General features: G+C 37.7%; 1 protein-coding gene across 1 annotated transcript in view; it reads left to right on the forward strand.

Moving 5' to 3' along the window:
* Window positions 1-19,546, forward strand: part of abca12 (ATP binding cassette subfamily A member 12) — a 95,926-nt gene that overhangs the window by 34,279 nt on the left and 42,101 nt on the right. The window contains exons 32-50 of the mRNA XM_089133079.1: window positions 472-2,871; window positions 3,172-3,275; window positions 4,884-4,990; window positions 5,399-5,607; window positions 6,818-6,897; window positions 7,032-7,162; window positions 7,323-7,490; window positions 8,358-8,522; window positions 8,617-8,812; window positions 8,965-9,104; window positions 9,761-9,880; window positions 9,990-10,080; window positions 12,428-12,607; window positions 12,882-13,170; window positions 16,045-16,159; window positions 16,235-16,564; window positions 17,320-17,389; window positions 17,482-17,616; window positions 17,732-17,887. Coding sequence (XP_088989205.1) covers window positions 472-2,871; window positions 3,172-3,275; window positions 4,884-4,990; window positions 5,399-5,607; window positions 6,818-6,897; window positions 7,032-7,162; window positions 7,323-7,490; window positions 8,358-8,522; window positions 8,617-8,812; window positions 8,965-9,104; window positions 9,761-9,880; window positions 9,990-10,080; window positions 12,428-12,607; window positions 12,882-13,170; window positions 16,045-16,159; window positions 16,235-16,564; window positions 17,320-17,389; window positions 17,482-17,616; window positions 17,732-17,887 — 5,186 coding nt within the window. The remainder of the gene's footprint in view (window positions 1-471; window positions 2,872-3,171; window positions 3,276-4,883; window positions 4,991-5,398; window positions 5,608-6,817; window positions 6,898-7,031; window positions 7,163-7,322; window positions 7,491-8,357; window positions 8,523-8,616; window positions 8,813-8,964; window positions 9,105-9,760; window positions 9,881-9,989; window positions 10,081-12,427; window positions 12,608-12,881; window positions 13,171-16,044; window positions 16,160-16,234; window positions 16,565-17,319; window positions 17,390-17,481; window positions 17,617-17,731; window positions 17,888-19,546) is intronic.

Genomic DNA, 19,546 nt, shown 5'->3' on the forward strand with positions numbered 1-19,546 from the left:
TTTGAGCAGATAAAGTAGTTTCTATTATTCTGTTATCTCTATTTCCCTGCTCTTAAATTGATTCTGCTTTATGTGCTCATCCCTGTAATGAACTGACTACTGATAGGAATCAAATTATGCATTTGTGCATATCTGGGCAAATCAGTCACGTAAGACTGGAGGAACATTTATGCACACGCTGTAGATCGTTGAACATGATGAAAATTGTCTCGATGTCTATTAGAACTATACAGTTCTGTAAATACAATGTGAGTGCCCACTGAAATGGAGAGCAAAATCAAGATGAATTATAAACGGTTTTGCAGCAATTAGATATTAAGATTCGTAAAATAAAAATCGATTTAAATGTCTTGGATTGAATTAGTTCATGATCTCTCTCATACAGTATGTGCATAACAGTACATTATCTAATCTAGCTAATGAATGCATCCATTTTTATTTGTATTATAATACTAATTTCTCTCTCATCAGCCTCTCCACAGTACAAATGGCTCTGGAGCCAATTAAGACAGAAGCTCCCTGGATGGTGCCATACATCGAAGCAGTTGGAAAAACCATTGAGGCCATCCTACAGAATGGCTATCTCATCCAGAACTCAACTGCAAGCCCCCTGATCGTCATGCAGGCTTTGGAGATCACACTCACCGGAATGAACTTCACAGAGGAAATCATAAATTATATCCTGAGTGGAGACATAGTTATGAACCCCAATGGAAGCATGGTTGACAATATAATAAAAGAGGTGATCCAGCAAATCATTGGAACAGGATTGCTGGAAGAGTGGCCTATGCTTTATGGAGTAATGCAGCAGGTTCTGTACTTCGAAGATACAAGTGGCACCCTGTGGAAATCTGTTGAGTTTTTCAACTGGCTGTACACTACTGAAGATACTGGACTAAACTTTGCCTGGGAGATCCTGCGCAAGTTGTACGAGATATTAAGGGACGCTCTAACCAAGATGCCAACTCCTCTGTCTTGCTTGTCAAACACTTTTATTGACCTTGCTGGGAATGCTTTATACCTTCTGAAACAGATTCAGCTAACCAGTGACCTCTTCGCCCCTGTGGAACAATATCTAAGTCCAATTAAAATGCGAATTGCTGATGGACAGAATCTACAAAGTCTTGTGTCCCATACAAGAAACACCAGAAGAGTTGCAAGTAAAGTTCAGAGGGAGCCGGTGGATGACTTCCTTGACCTCCTTGACATTGACTACCAAGCCTTGCTTGCAGTTCTCTCCATTCCACCCACATCGACTGACATTTTCGAGACCATCCATGTTTTCTTTGCAAACCCAGACTTGGGTGTCATCCTGAAGGGTCTTTCAAGGGAAATGGCTGGAAACACGAATCAGGATGTAACCATCGACACAGCTCTGAACGTGCTGTCTTACTTGACACTCCCTACTAATGGACAACAGTTCCTAGAGATGTTCATGGAGATCGCTAGTGAAGGAGGCAGTTTGCACGACCTCAAAAAGCTGGCAGAAAGCCTAGGAAGAATGATTGACGTGGCCATGGCGTTATCTGACCAGCCATCTCTGAACATCAGTCAAAGAATCGAGCACATGGTCCAACAACTTCAAGCTTCGGTGTCGAACATAGTCTCACAGAACGGAAATGGCACTGACACTGCAATCCAGTTCCTCACATCACTCAACAGCATCCTTAGTGAGAACTTTGAGGAAATCAAGGACATCAGCCCTCAGGTCACTGGCGTTCTCCAAAACATAATTGGCGCATTTAACAGTACAGGGTCTCAGATGAGCATAGCATCCTATTTGGAAGCCATGGATCAAACTGCTGAAACCTTCGCCTCACTCCTCTCTGGAGAGGAAGCAGGGTATTTCAACATATCTGGACAAATGCTGCAAGCCTTTGTATTGCTTGAGGCATATCCGGGAGACATAGACCAAGTCATGATGTCCATCAGCATGATTTCTAACTCCCTAAATCACGTCCTTGCCCTCTCAAATATCACAACTTTTCCAAATGGACAATCCATCCAAGAGGTCACCCACCCCCTCATTCTTAGCAGTGCAATGGCCACCCACATCCTATTCAACCTCTCCATGTCAAACTACAGCCTGAGCAGCGATGCTGAAAGAGAGATGCTTTTGACCCAGACATTCGATCAGATGGCAGTCATTCTCCCCAAAGAAACACACGTGCACCTCTTCGCTATCAAATCGGCTCTTTTCACTGCCCTCTCAAGAGTATCTAGCACTGCAGAAATCCCATCCCACTTCCCAGAAATCTCTCAGTTGGTTACACAGTCTCTCCTTAACTCTCTAAACATTACATCCACGCATATGACTCCAGATGGCCTTGTTTACATCTTGATGACAGTGTCTAATCAAGTGTCCTTGAGTCTCTACGAGGGCTTTAAGTTATACGGTTCCCCTATCCAAATCTCACAAGTTGTGAACTCTTTAAGTGAGGCTGCATCTTCCATATACTCGATTATTCCTGTCGAGGGACGGCTGTACATCAATATCACGCTGAAACTCATGGAGACAATGTCTTTTGTCCTTAATGACACCAGCACCTTTGGGGATGTCAATGGGGCTGTATCTCAAGTAGTCGATTCTTTCAACAACCTTCTGGCCATGGTGCCCAACGAGTCTTTCAGCAGCATCATAGGAGACCTGGAGCACACCCTGAAGACAATCTTAATGATCATCCAAGCAGACCAAAATCCTCTCACCCAAACAGTTGATATTACCCAGCAGCTGCTGCACACCACCCAAAATCTCATCTCGCTGGGAAATAGCAGTGGTATGGAGTCTGAACTCGCTAAAATAGTGCTGGGGGCTTCTAGCATGAATATTGGCCATCTGCTGGGGATGAATGACACTAACTGGACCGACAAGTGAGTTTCTTTGAGGTTTTGCTCTTAAGGCTGGTTCCTGGTTAGAACTCATAACAAGGCCCAGTTTTTCATTTCTTTTTCTTGTTCATTATGGCTGTTACTTTGCTCCCACCAGGACATTTACTCCACATAATTGTTTTCTTCTTCAGAGAAATATAGTTTATGACTATGAAAAGAACACATTCTTGAGGTCATGGAAATAAATGATCATAATTCATAGTGTAGTACATTATGATTTAGTTAACCCAGCAACAATGTCAACTTTTTGTTAGTTAATTAAACTTTTCCATGTTTTCGTAGGCTGCCTGTGCTGCTGACAAACCTTGCTAATAGCCTTCCAGATGACCTGCAGTATTCTTCTCTTATTAAGTCCATCATGAGAAGTCTGGCCAACGAATCCCAAGGTACATAAATCATCTCACAACATCTATTGACCTCTAACACTGTTCATTCAGGGGTTTTATTTCAACAATCTTATGTGCTGACTGGATATTCACAGATGCATATAGCATTTTTAAGTATTTTGCATTCAGCTGTGTGAATACTTAATTATTTTTCTGCATAATTTGCATTTATTAAGCTCAAGAACAAGATGCATTTGCTCAGGAAATGTTGCAGGCTCCATATTATCCCACTGAATGCAATACTCTTAGAAGCCCCCATTGACATTAAACAATGTATGTTGCTGCAAACGTGTTTTTGGTTTTCATAGCAATGCAGTAAACAGCAGGTTTGAAGTCAGCTTTCTGCAGTATTCAGCCAGGAGGCATATGGCCAGACAGAATAAATGAGAAAACCTTTTACAGTGTCTGTGCCATTTAAAATAGCTAATATTTATGTTTTCTTCTCCTATTTATTGTCAGCCCAGTTGCTTTAAATAAGAAGTTCACCCAAAAATTGTCATTATTTACTCGTTCTTATGTCATTCCAAATCTACATGCATACCCCCCACTCCACGCATATATATATATATATCTAACAAAATTTAGAGACATTTGAGCTTTAAATACGTTAAAAAAATAAATAATAATAATAATATATTGAGATGTTTGCTCTGAAAACAAGTATTAATTTCACTTCACATGTTTAGATATTTTTTTACCAGAAACCAAGACATAATTAGATCAGTAGATAGTGCAAGTAATTCAATTTATTTTGATGAAGTATCCTTTTACGAGTTAACTATAAAATAATGCTGTACTTTAGAGTGCACAATTTTTTGTTTCTCTGGAGATCCCCCACTTTCTTTGTGTGCAGCAAAAGCCCGTTCTCATCCCAAGGCATCATATAGTGAGGCTTTTGACAATGCGTACATACATCCAACACACGTGGCACCCGTTTAGCGTCAATATGAGATGCAGATATACAGTATATGGCGCCTACTAGTGGTCTAACCCTAACCCTACCCCAGACCTAAACCTACCCATAACCGAAGCGTGTTTTATTGACGCTAAAGGGTGCCATGTGCGTTGGATGTATACGCATTGTCTAAAGCGTCACTATATGATCCAGGTGAAAAAGACGTACAATTAAGTGTATTAAAAATGCATTACATTAGATTTGTATTGTACTAAAAACATTTTCAAGTACATTTTTAATAAACTTAATTGTACGTCTTTTTCACCTGGATATACCCTAGGGTGAGAATGCGTTGGCAGCACTCCCTCATTTTCATTGATAAGTCGCTCTTTAAGCCTTCCAGTTTGCTGTGTTTTTTCTTTAATAAAGATGATGTCTTGAGCATTTAATTTCCCTCATAATTGTCTGATCTTATATATCGCTTGAGGTGTTATACACGTAGGAGCTGTCAGATCTAAATCAGCACACGGCACCATAAAGCTTTTCTTTTTCTAAGGGGGGTTTCTTTGCTAGATCATTTGCTGCTCGCTGCACAGTTGGCCTGAAAGCAGAGTTAGGTGCAAGTAATGATGCCTGTAGGGAATTTAAGTTACTTTACCTCTGCAAAAACTTGATCTTTGTTTTTGTCTTCCATTACTCTCGTCTCTCTGCAGAAAATCTGCATCTTCTTCTGCAAGTGCTAAACACTGCCTTTGAATTTGGCTCAAGCAACTGGGCAAATGAGAGTTCAGGCCTGATACTGGACCACCTGTTAACTCAGGTAAGAAATTTGATGGTTTACATTGAAAAAAATTTTTTATTACACAATGCACTAAAAATGCTGAGTTGTTTTAAACCAATTTTGGGTCAAATATGGACAAACCCAGCCATTGGGTTACATTTTTAAATAACATTTTTAACCCAATGTTTGAGTTTGTCCCTATTTGACCCAAAATTGGGTTAAAACAACCCAGTATTTTTTAGAGTGTAGAGGAATATGTCCCTCAACTCATGATTATGCACATACCATACACAATTACAAAAGGAGACATTTTAAGTCCATTTAACTCATATGCAATATTTCAAGTATTCTGAAGACATGCATATAGTTTTATGTCAATATACAGTAGCACATGAGTGGATTTCTGTGTAGTGTTGGTTTACCTGTAACTTTCTTTCTTGATAATAGGTGTGTGCTCTGGAAAATATGGCCTCTGTGCAGCTGATCAGCCAGTTTCTGCCACTAGGCCCTAGACTGCTATGTAACACCGTTGTTCCCACAATCCAGGCCTTCCATGTGCTCTCAACCAGCCTGGTGAACCAAACCAGCAACATCTATGATCTGATTTTCCAGACATTTGTTGGAGACCCTAGCAGTTACAACAGTCAAGTGGACTGGTACTGCATTCTATAATGACCTTCAACCTTGTTGCCGTAGCTTGTATTATGCATGTTACCAGTGTTGCGGAGTAACTTACTAAACGTAGCTACACTGCTAACATTTTTATTAGAGTGAAATCAGCTAATTCCTTTTCAATACAATGAAGCATTTCCAGTATCAAGCTACTTTTTCAACGATTTGCACTATATTTGTTATTAGTGTCACTTTCTCTACCAATTCTGTCAGTATTTACTCACCCTCATGTTGTTCCAAACCTCTATGTGTTTATTTGTTCTGCTGAACATAAAATAAGATACTTGGAAGAATGTTTTAATCAAACAGATCTCATTCCCCATTGACTACCATATGTATTTTTTCCTACTATGGTAGTCAATGGGGAATGAGATCTGTTTGATTAAAACATTCTTCCAAATATCTTCTTTTATGTTCAGCAGAAAAAATAAACACATAGAGGTTTGGAACAACATGAGGGTGAGTAAATACTGACAGAATTTTCATTTGTGGGTGAACTAACACTTTAAAGCTTAGCAAACTGGGTAGCAATTAAACTCACTCGCCTAGAATGTCCATATGATGCTTTGGCATATGAAGTTTTCATATGAAGCTTTGGCCGGTCTGATATATTTTGAGAATTTATTTTTGTTCAGACCCCAAATTCCAATGAATTTGTTAAAAAAATGAATGATCAGATGATTACAAATCTCTCTCTCTCTCTCTCTCTCTCTCTCTCTCTCTCTCTCTCTCTCTCTCTATATATATATATATATATATATATATATATATAATTAATTCTAGCTTTTTATCACTGGTTCCCATCTAAAATAATATTATATTATTATATTTATGCCAATACTTAATATATATATATGAAGAGTTCAGATGCAAAAGCCTCTAAATGCCATTTGAAATTTTCTTCTTTAATGATGATTTTTATCAAACTTGTATATTTAAGTCCAGTAATTTCACTTAAATAACAATTAATAGGTAATTATCATTGCCATTTAAGTGAAATTACTGAACTTAAATATACAAGTTTGATAAAAATCATCATTAAAAAAGAAAATTTCAAATGGCATTTAGAGGCTTTTGCATCTGAACTCTTCATATATATATATATATATATATATATAATACATTTTACAAAATTTTAAACGGTTTGTCTCCAGGAATAATACTCAATACTCTCTCTTTTTCTTTTTTCCAAAGGACCTCAGCTCTCTCTCAAATTGTAGGCTTCAACGTCTCCACTCTGAAAACTCTTGATATCATCAATATTACATCTCCAGGTGTGTACAGCTGTCGCTTCCAGCAAAAGAACTGCAGAAACACCAGTGTCCCTTAGCTATCAGATGGTGGTTTAATCAGTCTTTTTCAACTTTGTCTGCTCTCTCACTTGTCTTTTGTCTTGCATTTTTGACAGCTGAAGTGAAAGTTTCAGAGCTGCTGAAAAATACAACTCTGTTTGTTCAGGATGTCAAGCGGTATACCAACTTTCCCCCTACCGTTCTTCAGACTCTGCTCGATTACCCTCTACCCAGCAGCAACATGCAGGTACACCACAAATCATGCATAATTTAAAGTAATGCAAGAGAATGGTTGGCACTATAGCTCTTTTTTTTTAATTGATTGTCTAGATTTTTTTTATATATAGAATATGTAAATATAGAATTATTGCAATGGTCTCTGTTGGTCCTTTTTCCTCTCATCACAGATCTTGACATGGTTGGCAAACCTGCGCCAGTGCTCAGACCCCTCGTCTTTGCATCTGGACCCAACAGGCCAGGAGATCTTCAGTGCCTTCTGTGAACTGTCAGATGATTGGTACACCATCACAGTTCTCTTTCTTCGTCATGTGGACACGAAGACTGCTTTATTCAGGGTAAAGAACTGGAGGCCACAGAGTGTATTGGACATACTATATCTAATGAAATACAAAGGCTGCTCCTCTGTTTTGTAATTAATTAAATACAAGTAATGTTTCGCACATGAATACTATGAAACTAAATTATAGTTGTTTGTTTTTTTCTTATACATTCATTATTATTTTTTCTTAGTTACTATACTAGATTAGGGCTGGATATATAGGGCTGATATATAGGGCTGATATATATATATATATATATATATATATATATATATATACAAGACCCAGCCCAATAGTATAGCCCTTATATATAGAGTATATATATATATATATATATATATATATATATATATATATATATATATATATATACATTATAGGGCTGTCAAACGATTAATCGCATCCAAAATAAAAGTTTGTGTTTACATAATATATGTGGGTGCACTGTGTATAATTATTTTGTATATATATATATATATATATATATATATATATATATTTATTTATAAACACACACATGCATGTATATTTAAGGAAAAAATATTATTTATATATAAAATATTGATATTTATATATAATATAAATTATATATAAATCTACATACAGTATATACATTAAAATATTTCTTAAATATATACAAGCATGTGTGTGTATTTATATATATAAAATAATTATACACAGTGCACCCATGTATTATGTAAACACAAACTTTTATATTATATTTTATATTAGCCCTATATAAAAAAAAACAACAACTATAATTTAGTTTCATAGAATATATATATATATAAACCACTTTTTGTCACATTTCCAGAAAAAATTAAAAATACCATAAACCAGTGGTGCTGCCTGTTGTAACCCTGTGACATTTTTTTTTTGCAGCTAATGTTATCCAAAGAGATTCAGGATTTAGTGGGAATTATGCTACAGATGATCAAATTTTTGACGGACATGATGCAGAAACTTGTACCTTCCATTAGCAAACTGCAGGAATACCTGACAAACATAGGAGAACTAAACCTGGCAGTCAACAAAGAGTTCCGCAGTGTAAGTTGTCCCAAAGAAAAATTCATGTATGTATTAATTATTGTATTTATTTATTTATTTAATTAAATGTGTCTTTGGATTCTCTCTCCCACAGCTGGTGAGGGGAAAGCGGTCCACCATATCCAGCAGGGCCACCTTTAACACCATCTCTCGTGCCTTGTGCAAAAACGGCATCCTGACTCTGTTTGCCATACCGAAAGTTCCTATCGTGACCGAGAATGATCCTTCTGTCCAGTCGGACCACAACAGAGAAGAGCTCATCAAGAAGTTCAAAATCCCACAAGATGCTAGTATGAACGCATAATCTCAGCATCCAGCTAAATGTGCAGTAAAGCAATATGATAATGACCTGTCAAAAATCTGCTTACAGCATGTTGAGTTCAGATTGATGAAGTGCTGTGGTCAGGCTTAATTAATATACTGCTTATGTCTTGGTCTCCAGGTCCCTTCTGTATGAACCTCTACTTGGATATGGTGAACACTACAGGCGGTGCGGTGGCCTGGGCCTTCCTCAAGCCCATGCTGTTAGGACAGGTCCTCTACTCACCAGACACACCATTGACGAGAGAGATCATGAGAAAGGTGCTGCTTTTACATTTATTTTGAAACTTCCAATGTAACAAAATACATTAATGATAACTGACTATTTTAAAAAGCAAAAAAAAAACAAAAAAAAAAAACGAGATCGAATCCCATATTGAATGCGTTTTATGTTAACATTTAAGCTACATTAAAGGGTTAGTTCACCCAAAAATGTTCACCCTCATGTCGTCCCAAGCCTGTAAGACCTCCGTTCATCTTCGGAACACAGTTTAAGATATTTTAGATTTAGTCTGAGAGCTTTCTGTTCCTCCATTGGAAATGTATGTACCTTATACTGTCCATGTCCATAAAGGCAATAAAGACATCATCAAAGTAGTCCATGTGACATGAGTGGGTTAGTTTGAATTTTTTGAAGCATCGAATTACATCATAGTGTAATTTTTCCTCCAATGTTTGGTTGCTAGGATACGTCTTAGATGAGAATCAGATACCTGCAAAGTAAAGTACTTATCCCACTTCCGATTTGTGTGGAGTTTTTTTTACACAAGGTCATCTGACCTACATCTAAAGTCATATCTGATTCTCCTCTTAAGATATACTGTAGACAAAGTCTGGCTACAAAGAAAAAAATATTGTGCTTTCTTTTAACTTCTTATGTTTGAATGTAGCAAAACATTTTTTTTTCTTTCCTGCAGTCCAATACTTCACTGCACCAGTTCGGTGATCTAAAGCTGTATGCGTCTGAGTGGATTGAGTCATCAACCTATGTAATACAGTCTGCTGGCATTCTGACAAAAACATTGCCAATACTCCAGGTACACTACAATGAGTCAAGTGGAAATCAAATAATAACTTTTTATTCAATTTTTTTTTTAATTTCCCTCCACTGCATTAATTGTTTTCTTATCAAACAACTCTTCACAGAATGCTCTGCGCAATCCCTTCGTCCAAAACTTCATTCAGACTCAGACTGGTATTGATGTTGGACAAATGAGCTCAACTCTCAACCAATTCTGTAAGTTCTCAAAAGTTTGATATCATGGTTGGCGATGCATCATTGCTATTATAATGCTATTGCTATTGGTTAAAAAAGGGATTTTAAAACAGTAGTTCACTTTTCAAAAAACTTTTACTGATAATTTACTCACCCCCATGTCATCCGAGATGTCCATGTCTTTCTTTCTTCAGTCGAAAAGAAATGAAGGGTTTTGGTGAAAACATTCCAGCAGTTTTCTCCATATAATGGACTTCAGTGGGAACCAAACGGTTCAAGGTCCAAAAGACACTTTCAGTACAAACTGCAAACTAAAGGGCTTTAAACGATTCCAGACGATGAATAAGGGTCTTATCAAGTGAAACGATCGCTCATTTAATAAATAAATAACAAAGTTTAAGTTTTATAAGCTCAAATGGTCACCTTGCTCTGTATCTGATGCGCGTTCGTGACTCTCCTGTTCGAACTCGTTCATCAAAATGAACAAATCTTTTTCCGAGTAATTTGGTTCATTCAACGAACAAAACGAACGAATTGACTCGGAAAAAGATTCGTTCATTTTTATGAACGAGTTCGAACAGGAGAGTCACGAGCGTCACGCATCACAAAACAGAGCAAGGTGAGCATTTGAGCTTATAAAACCTAAACTTTGTTATTTATTTATTAAATGAGCGATCGTTTCGCTTGATAAGACCCTTATTCATCGTCTGGAGTCGATTAAAAAAGCCCTTTGAACAGTTTGCAGTTTTTACTGAAAGTATCTTTTGGACCTTGAACCGTTTGGTTCCCAATGAAGTCCATTATATGGAGAAAATCCTGGAATGTTTTCATCAAAAACCTTAATTTCTTTTCAACTTAAGAAAGAAAGACATGGATATCTTGGATGACATGGGGGTGAGTAAATTATCAGCAAAAGTTTTTTCAAAAGTGAACTACTCCTTTAACGATTCACACAGCAATTAAAGGGATAGTTCAGCCAAAAATGAACATTCTGTCATCATTTACACACCCTCAAGTAATTCCAAACCTGTATGAGTTTCTTTCTTCTGTTGAACACAAAAGAAGATATTTTGACTTGCATAGTATGAAAAAAGTCAATGAGGCCCATCAACTATTTGATTATCGACATTCTTCAAACATCTTCTTAGCTGAAACACAGTGAGCAGCTAAATATATATAGTAAATAGATACTAAATATTAAATAATTATTTTGATCTGTCATACAGATAACTCTGACAGTTTAACTAAAACAGGTTTGTGACAAGTTGTTAAACAAGTTGCTGAACACAAAAGAAGATGTTTTGAAGAATGTCGGCCAAATAGTTGATGGGCCTCATTGACTTCCATGGTAGGCTATTTTTGCATAATGGAAGTCAAACTATCTTCTTTTGTGTTCAGCAGAAGAAACAAGTTGATCCAGGTTTGGAACAACTTGAGGATGAGTAAATGTTGACAGAATTGTCATTTTTGAGTGAACTAGCCATTTAAATTAGACTACCATCTATACATGCTGAATTCATGCCTCCCTGAGAAATACAGTCATTACTTTCCAATTAGGGTTTAAAGGAGTAGTTCACTTTAAAGAAAAACTTTTGCTGATAATTTACTCACCCCCATGTCATCCAAGATGTCCATGTCTTTCTTTCTTCAGTCGAAAAGAAATTAAGGGTTTTGGTGAAAATATTCCAGGATTTTCTCCATATAATGGACTTTACTGGGAACCAAACGGTTCAAGGTCTAAAAGACAGTTTCAGTGTAAACTGCAAACTGTTCAAAGGGCTTTGTCTTATCAAGCAAAACGATCACTGAATTATTGTTGAATGAAGGAATTGACTCGAAAAAAGATTTGTTCATTTTGATGAACGAGTTCGAACAGGAGTCACGGACGCGCATCACAGAACAGAGCAAGGCGACCATTTGAGCTTATAAAACTTAAACTTTGTTATTTATTTTTTAAATAAGCGATCGTTTCGCTTGATAAGACCCTTATTCATCGTCTGGAAACGTTTAAAGCCCTTTGAACAGTTTGCACTGAAACTGTCTTTTGGACCTTGAACCGTTTGGTTCCCAGTAAAGTGTATTATATGGAGAAAAATCCTGGAATGTTTTCATCAAAAACCTTAATTTCTTTTCGACTGAAGAAAGAAAGACATGGACATCTTGGATGACATGGGGGTGAGTAAATCAGCAAAAGTTTTTTTAAAAGTGAACTACTCCTTTAAATTTGTGAGATACAAATTTACTAAACCTCCTCAGGGAAAACTAACCCGGGCCGAATGGTACTTTACGATGCATAGTCCTATACACCCAAATGTGTCTTATCCTAAATCTGCAGTGACTTGAACAGTTTTTCTTTCTCTCTTTTCAGCAAACATGACAGTCCTGTTAGAGAACAACAAGTTTATCATGGAGCAGATCACCACCCTCTCTATGCTGATGTTGAACCTCTCCTCCTGTGTCAACTTTGACCGCTACCGAGGCTTCAACTCCACGGATGAACTCAACAAACAGGCGGAGAGACTGGCTCAAAACCGTGAGCTCTACGCCAGTGAGTACACACACACACACACACACAGGAGATACCTTTTCAACAGACTACTCCACTCATGCGTTAGGTGATACTTTGCGGTCGAAGACACCACCGACACTGGAGAGCCATCGGGCTGCAAAGCCTGTAATTCAGTTCAATTCGATTCATTTCCATTGAGATATAGATTTTCACTGTTATCGAGGTGCAGCAGGCCTCTGTGGTTACTATGACAACAGATCACTCGCATACTGAACTTCCCCTTTATACACTTGAGTTCTGCTCATCTTCACAGGCATCATTTTGAAACTTCCCGAGGAGACCTCCAGCAGCCTGCCCCAGAACATCGACTACACCATCCGCATGAACATCGAGAATGTCATGCGCACCGACCGTTCGCGAAATCCCTTCTGGGTGAAAGATCCCTACATCTCCACAACAAAGACCCAGCGGTACAGCCGAGGCTTTGTGTTCCTGCAGGAGAGCATCGATAGAGCCATCATCGAAATGCAGTCGGGTAAAGCCGTGGATGGGCCAGCGGTCCAGATGCAGGCATTCCCTTATCCCTGCTACTACAAGGATGAGTAAGTGTATCACAATCACGAACCCCCCATACACACTGAGCGTCTCGTATAAGCAGTCCCTCCAGGATTTCACGATTTTTTTTTGTGATTTTTGCGATCAAAATGACTGATTTTGTGGTGGTAATTTCCAAAAATTTGTGAAAAAATTTGCGATTTACATTTAACATTTACCATAATAGTATTCAGTCCTTCCAGAAAAACGCTGAGTTTTTTTTGTGATTGTTGCGGGCAAAAATTGATCGATTATGCGGCCAGTTTTCTTTAAAAATGCGATGGAATATGTGGGATATTTATGCAATTTTATGCGATGAAATTGCTGGAATTTGCAAAAATTGAGGGAACTTGCAAAAATTGCGGTTTGATGAAAAAGAGAAAAAAGTGATTCCCCCAACATCCTGTTAATGTAAGAGTCATTTCTTATTACTTCCTTTGATAAACAAGCATACTACATCATAGAAAGTGCTGGGAATATTTAATTTCTCATCTTGTTTTATTTCAGACTGTAAGAGTGTAAATAAGGTGTGGCCCCTTTAAGAGCTGCGCGCTCCCTGTTGAACTCTCTGCAGTGTTATATTATATGTGCGCCTCGAACACCCCATGTGTGCGTGTAATTTGTGTTTGATGCAACTTCTTTTATCTTGTGTTGTTTATTAAGTAACGATGTGACGGTAGAACGTGTGACAGACAGTTATACGAGTTCGATTTGTGAGATTTCAATCGCCTCCGTGAGTCTGTCTGGCGTCGCGTAATTGCGTCACTTCATAACGTTCCCATGGAAACAGGGGGAAATGGCTGCTCTTATGTGAAGCAAATGCAACATTTTTCAACTTTCTGCTAAGATACATGTGACTTTTTTTTGCAACGAAAATGCGAGGATTATGAAATTATGCAAACCCCGCATATTTTGCACGGAAATCGGCAATTTATGCGGGGAAAGTGCGGCGTATTTGAAAAAATGCGCCCCCACATAAATATGCGGACTTTGGCTGATTTTGCATTGAATTCAGCGATCGCATAATCGCGTTTTTTTGGGGGGACTGTACAAGGGCTGAGATGCTCATCTAAGATGTGGCGTCTGTACTACTGTAATAATCAGCAGCTTTACACCATCTGTTTCATTTTGTTTGTTGGAAAAAAAAAACTAGATTTGCATTTGCTATATGAGTTTTAGGTAAGCTTAGGTTTGGCTTCGGTTGTGTGTAGATGAAGTGCTGGATGGCACTATTTTCTGCTGGCTAGAGAATCAACACAAATAACATCACAATGACATCTCGTACAATTATTTTGCAATGCAAAGGTGGCCAAGCAGATGCTGGTGTTGTTTGTTTATTAAAAAAACTAGTAAAAATCATTTTAACATTTACACTAAAGACGTAAAGCACCACATTAAAAGCTGCAGATGGCACGGTTATTTTAAAATAAATAGCTGAAACACAGTGAGCAGAAAAATAGATACTTTTTGCTAAAACGCTGCAGAAAATGAGAATGCAGCAAATACATTTGTTTTAATCTGTCATACAGATAACTGTTTAACTAAAGCAGGTTTGTGACAAGTTAACACGTCACTCCTTCAGACGTTTTGTTTTTCCCCATACATTTAGCATTATTAATCAGCATAATAATAAGGAAAGTTGTTTAGAGATGGCGAGGGGAGACAAAAAACTTTGAAATGTCATCCAAGATGTCCATGTCATTCTCTCTTCAGTCGAAAAGAAATTAAGGTTTTTGACGAAAACATTGCAGGATTTTTCTCCATATAATGGACTTCAATGGGAACCAAACGGTTCAAGGTCCAAAAGACAGTTTCATTGTAAACTGCAAACGGTTCAAAGGGCTTTAAACGATTCCAGACGATGAATAAGGGTCTTATCAAGCGAAACGATCGCTCATTTAAAAAAAAAAAAGCAAAGTTTAAGTTTTATAAGCTCAATGGGTCGCCTTGCTCTGTTCTGTGATACGCATTCGTGACTCTCCTGTTCGATCTCATTTATCAAAATGAACGAATCTTTTTTCTTGGCATTTGGTTCATTCAACGAACGAAATCAACGAATTGACTTGGGAAAGGATTCGTTCATTTTGATAAACGAGTTCGAACAGGAGAGTCACGAACGTGCATCACAGAACAGAGCAAGGTGACCATTTGTGCTTATAAAACTTAAACTTTACTTTTTTTTTTTTTTAAATGAGCGATTGTTTCGCTTGATAGGACCCTTATTCATCATCTGGAATCGTTTAAAGCCCTTTCAACAGTTTGCAGTTTGTACTGAAAGTGTCTTTTGGACCTTGAACCGTTTGGTTCCCATTGAAGTCCATTATATGGAGAAAATCCTGGAATGTTTTCATCAAAAACCTTAATTTCTTTTCGACTGAAGAAAGAAAGACATGGACATCTTGGATGACATGGGGGTGAGTAAATTATCAGCAAAAGTTTTTTAAAAGTGAACTACTCCTTTAACTTTGTTTTGTGCTCATGATGAGAGCTCTGATTATTATATTAATTTCACTGTACAAAGGTACATGTGAAAGAAGGCTAAAATGGAAGAGATTTTGGATAAATGGCGAGTATGCAAATATTATTATGACATCATCACTGTTTCAATGTTCATATTCAAAACCCGACGATGCAAATCCGTTTAATAAATGTTGAATAAAAAAATCTTATGAAACGTAATCTTATAAAAACCAATACATTACACACCAAATTAACGTCTAAATTAATTGCAGAAGTTTAACACTTTGGGCCATCAATTTAGACTAATTACAAAGCAAGTCAGTCAGCTTATCAGATTCTCTTCTTTAAACAGTTGAAGCAATATAGTCAAGGATCACAAATATAGCCTCCGCCTGCTAATCTCAAATCTTCCTCTCCCCCAGTTATCTCAACAGCATCGCTTTTGCCTTCCCAATGGCTCTCATGATTTCCTGGGTGCTGTTTATCGCCCACTTTGTGAAGAAACTCGTCCACGAGAGAGAACTACGACTTCATGAGGTATGGAACCAAACATTTTTTTTTTTCCAACAAGCTTTGATTAGGTATCTAAACTCTCTTTCGCTTATCCCACAGTACATGAAAATGATGGGGGTCAATCCCATCAGCCATTTCTTCGCCTGGTTCATAGAGAGTGCTGTGTTCTTGCTTTTGACCATCATCATCCTCACCATCATTTTGAAAGGTGGCGGCATCCTTCCTCGCAGCGATGGCTTTGTGCTCTTCCTCTACCTTTGCGACTACGGCTTCAGCATCCTTGCAATCAGCTTCCTGGTCAGCAGCTTCTTTGATAAGACCAACATCGCCGGGCTGAGCGGCAGCCTTATCTATGTCATCAGCTTCTTCCCCTTCATCGTGCTGATCCACTTGGAGGACAATCTTTCCTTCTCTGTGAAGAGCGCTCTGGTCTGTACTGCATTTAAATTGGTTTTGCAATATAACATCATTGCACAGTTACATTGTGAGATATGTAAAAAGGCTTTCAAAGTTCTCATTAACGCATGCTTAATTATATAAAATGAATGCAGCTTTTCTCAGGCTTTCAGTTTGACATTATAAATATCATTCTGTTCGTTGTGACTTCTAAAACACCATTCTATCATGGTGGGGACCTTTTTGCATTTTTATATTTATACATTATTTAGTATGTTTGCTAGGTCACTTTCCTCAATGATTTCAGGTTTTACTGTCACTCTGGGACCAAAATATTTACACGCACATACTCACACACACACAGGAACTGAGGAAAGAATTCTTTACGAATAATTTGTTTATAAATCAAAGCCAGACGGGACATTTAACAAAAGTCATTAGCATTCTTTGTTTGGTCAAATTGAATTATTATAATGTGAGCACCAATGTGAAACCGCATAATTCATAGAAATGTTAATGCGAACACCAGCAGAGGAATAATGCACAGTCCGCAGCAAAAACAACTTTAAATAATAATCACCCCAAGTTGTTTTGATTTTGCCACAGTTTTTTTTAAAAAATTTTTTTGATGGATGGTGTCACAGTCCTTAGCAGCTCACGTTTTGTAAGAAAGTAAGGTTTTGAATGACCTGTTGGAGAGAGTAAATGATGACAGAATGTTGGATGTTGGGTGAACATCAAATGAAAGCTGTAGTATAAATCTGTCTGTGTTTGTTTTTGGTTCACAGAGTCTCTTTTCTCCGACATGCTTCAGTTATGCCAGTCAGTATATCTCCCGCTATGAAAAACAAGAGGAAGGTAAGTCGGCATAAACCCTCAGACTCTCTGTAATTAGTTTTTGTTAGGGATAATTACATTGACTGGATGTATTGTGGATTTACACCTCACAGGCATCCAATGGAGCAACATGTATATCTCTCCTCTGGCTGGTGACACTTCCTCCTTCGGTTGGCTCTGCTGGTTGCTGTTAATTGACTCAGTAGTATATTTTATCATTGGGATTTACATCCGCATGGTCTTCCCAGGTATGTGTGAGCTGTTCAGTTGAGAAACTCAACCATTTTGTTGTGTGGTTTTCAATTTTACAAGTGAATGTTACAATGTTATGGTTGAAATCCAGTGTATTTTTCTCTCAATCAGGAAAGTATGGGATTGGTGTTCCGTGGTACTTCCCTGTGACACGATCCTTCTGGGCAGATATGTTCAGCTGCTGTTGCAAAGCGCCAAAGAAAATAGGCAGAGGGCTGCTGTTCACCAACATTATGCAGGAGCAAACGAGTACTGACAAGAGCAAAGGTACATTAATACACACTGATGTGGAATGCTTGATTCTGATTGGTCTATAGCAGCATTGAGCGGTAAAAAACTTTTGCATGAGTGCTAATTCATTCATTCATTCATTCATAAAGCACAACGTGATGTTGACCAATGTGCTGTAAAAACACATAATAAAATGTATTTTCAGACAATACAACGACTAACAAATATCTGTGAAGAGCCTCTTACCAATTAACCTACTGATCCAAACGCTAATTCTAGCAAATGCAATTTTAAATTTCGTTTAAAATAACTTAAAGAGGGAGCAAGTCTAAGGTGTAAAGGTAAATTATTCCAGCGCTTTGGAGCTGCCACTGCGAATGCCCGATCACCACTCAATTCTAATCTATTTGCTGATCTAAGAGACCTAGAAGGTTTATGTATGTTGTATATGAAGGAGAGGCTCTAGATATGGTGGGGCTAAATTATGCAGTGCTTTATATACAAATATCAATAATTTAAAGGGTTAATTCACCCAAAAATTAAATTTCTGTCAGTATTTACTCACCCTCGTGTTGTTCCAACCCTTCGTTCATCTTCAGAACACAAATTAAGATATTTTTGATGAAATCTGAGAGCTGGATCACTCCTGCAAACTAGTCCATAGGCTTCTTGAGGGATTGAAACTTGCCGGCCTCGAAAAGTTATTAAAGGCATCGTTAAAATAGTCCAAGTGAAGTTTATCAAACGTCGAGATAACTTTTTGTGCGCAAAAAACAACAAAAATAACGACTTTATTTCAACTATTCATTTACTTCTCTCTGCCTCTACTAGTTTAATAGCGTAAGCTTCTGTTATTGGACGTCACACGCATCACACACATGACCAACGTCGGCCAATAGTGAGCCTACGCGTGATGTAGCTCTACGCAATCACACTACGTTAACGACTAGAGGCCCATAGAGAAGGAAGTGAATAGTTGAAATAAAGTCGTTATTTTTGTTTGTTTTTGCGCACAAAACGTTTTCTCGTCGCTTGATAAAGTTAAGATTGAGCCACTGAAGTCACTTGGATTATTTTAACGATGTCTTTAATAACTTTTCGAGGCCGGCAAGTTTCAATCCCTCAATAAGCCTATGGACTAGTATGCAGAAGTGATCCAGCTCTCAGATTTCATCAAAAATATCTTAATTCATGTTCCGAAGATGAACGAAGGTCTTACGGGTTGGAACAACATGAGGGTGAGTAAATACTGACAGAATTTTCATTTTTTGGGTGAACTAAGCCTTTAAAATCAATTCTGAACTGCGCTGGCAACCAATTAAGTGAGGCTAAAATTGGTGTCACATGCTGCTTTTTACGAGTCCCTGTTAAAAGTCTAGCAGACGCATTCATAACCAATTGAAGGCGATTCAATAGTACTTGGCTGACACCGTTACAATAATTCAGTCATACAGAAATAAAAGCATGAATAATCTTCTCAAAAGCGCATGGGGACAAAAACGGTTTCACCTTTGCTATTGATCTTAAATGGAAAAAGCAAGATTTTACTACAGAACTAATCTGTTTGTCAAATTTCAAAGAACTATCAAATTGGACACCAAGGTTTTTCATTGTATATTTACAAAAAGGAGTTAACTCGCCCCGATCGAAATATTTTTTTTTGTGTTAAGCATCCCGAACCAAATTACTTCAGTT

The sequence above is a fragment of the Pimephales promelas genome, chromosome 7 (assembly GCF_988280905.1).
Source record: "Pimephales promelas chromosome 7, fPimPro1.hap1.1, whole genome shotgun sequence".
NCBI lineage: Eukaryota > Metazoa > Chordata > Actinopteri > Cypriniformes > Leuciscidae > Pimephales > Pimephales promelas.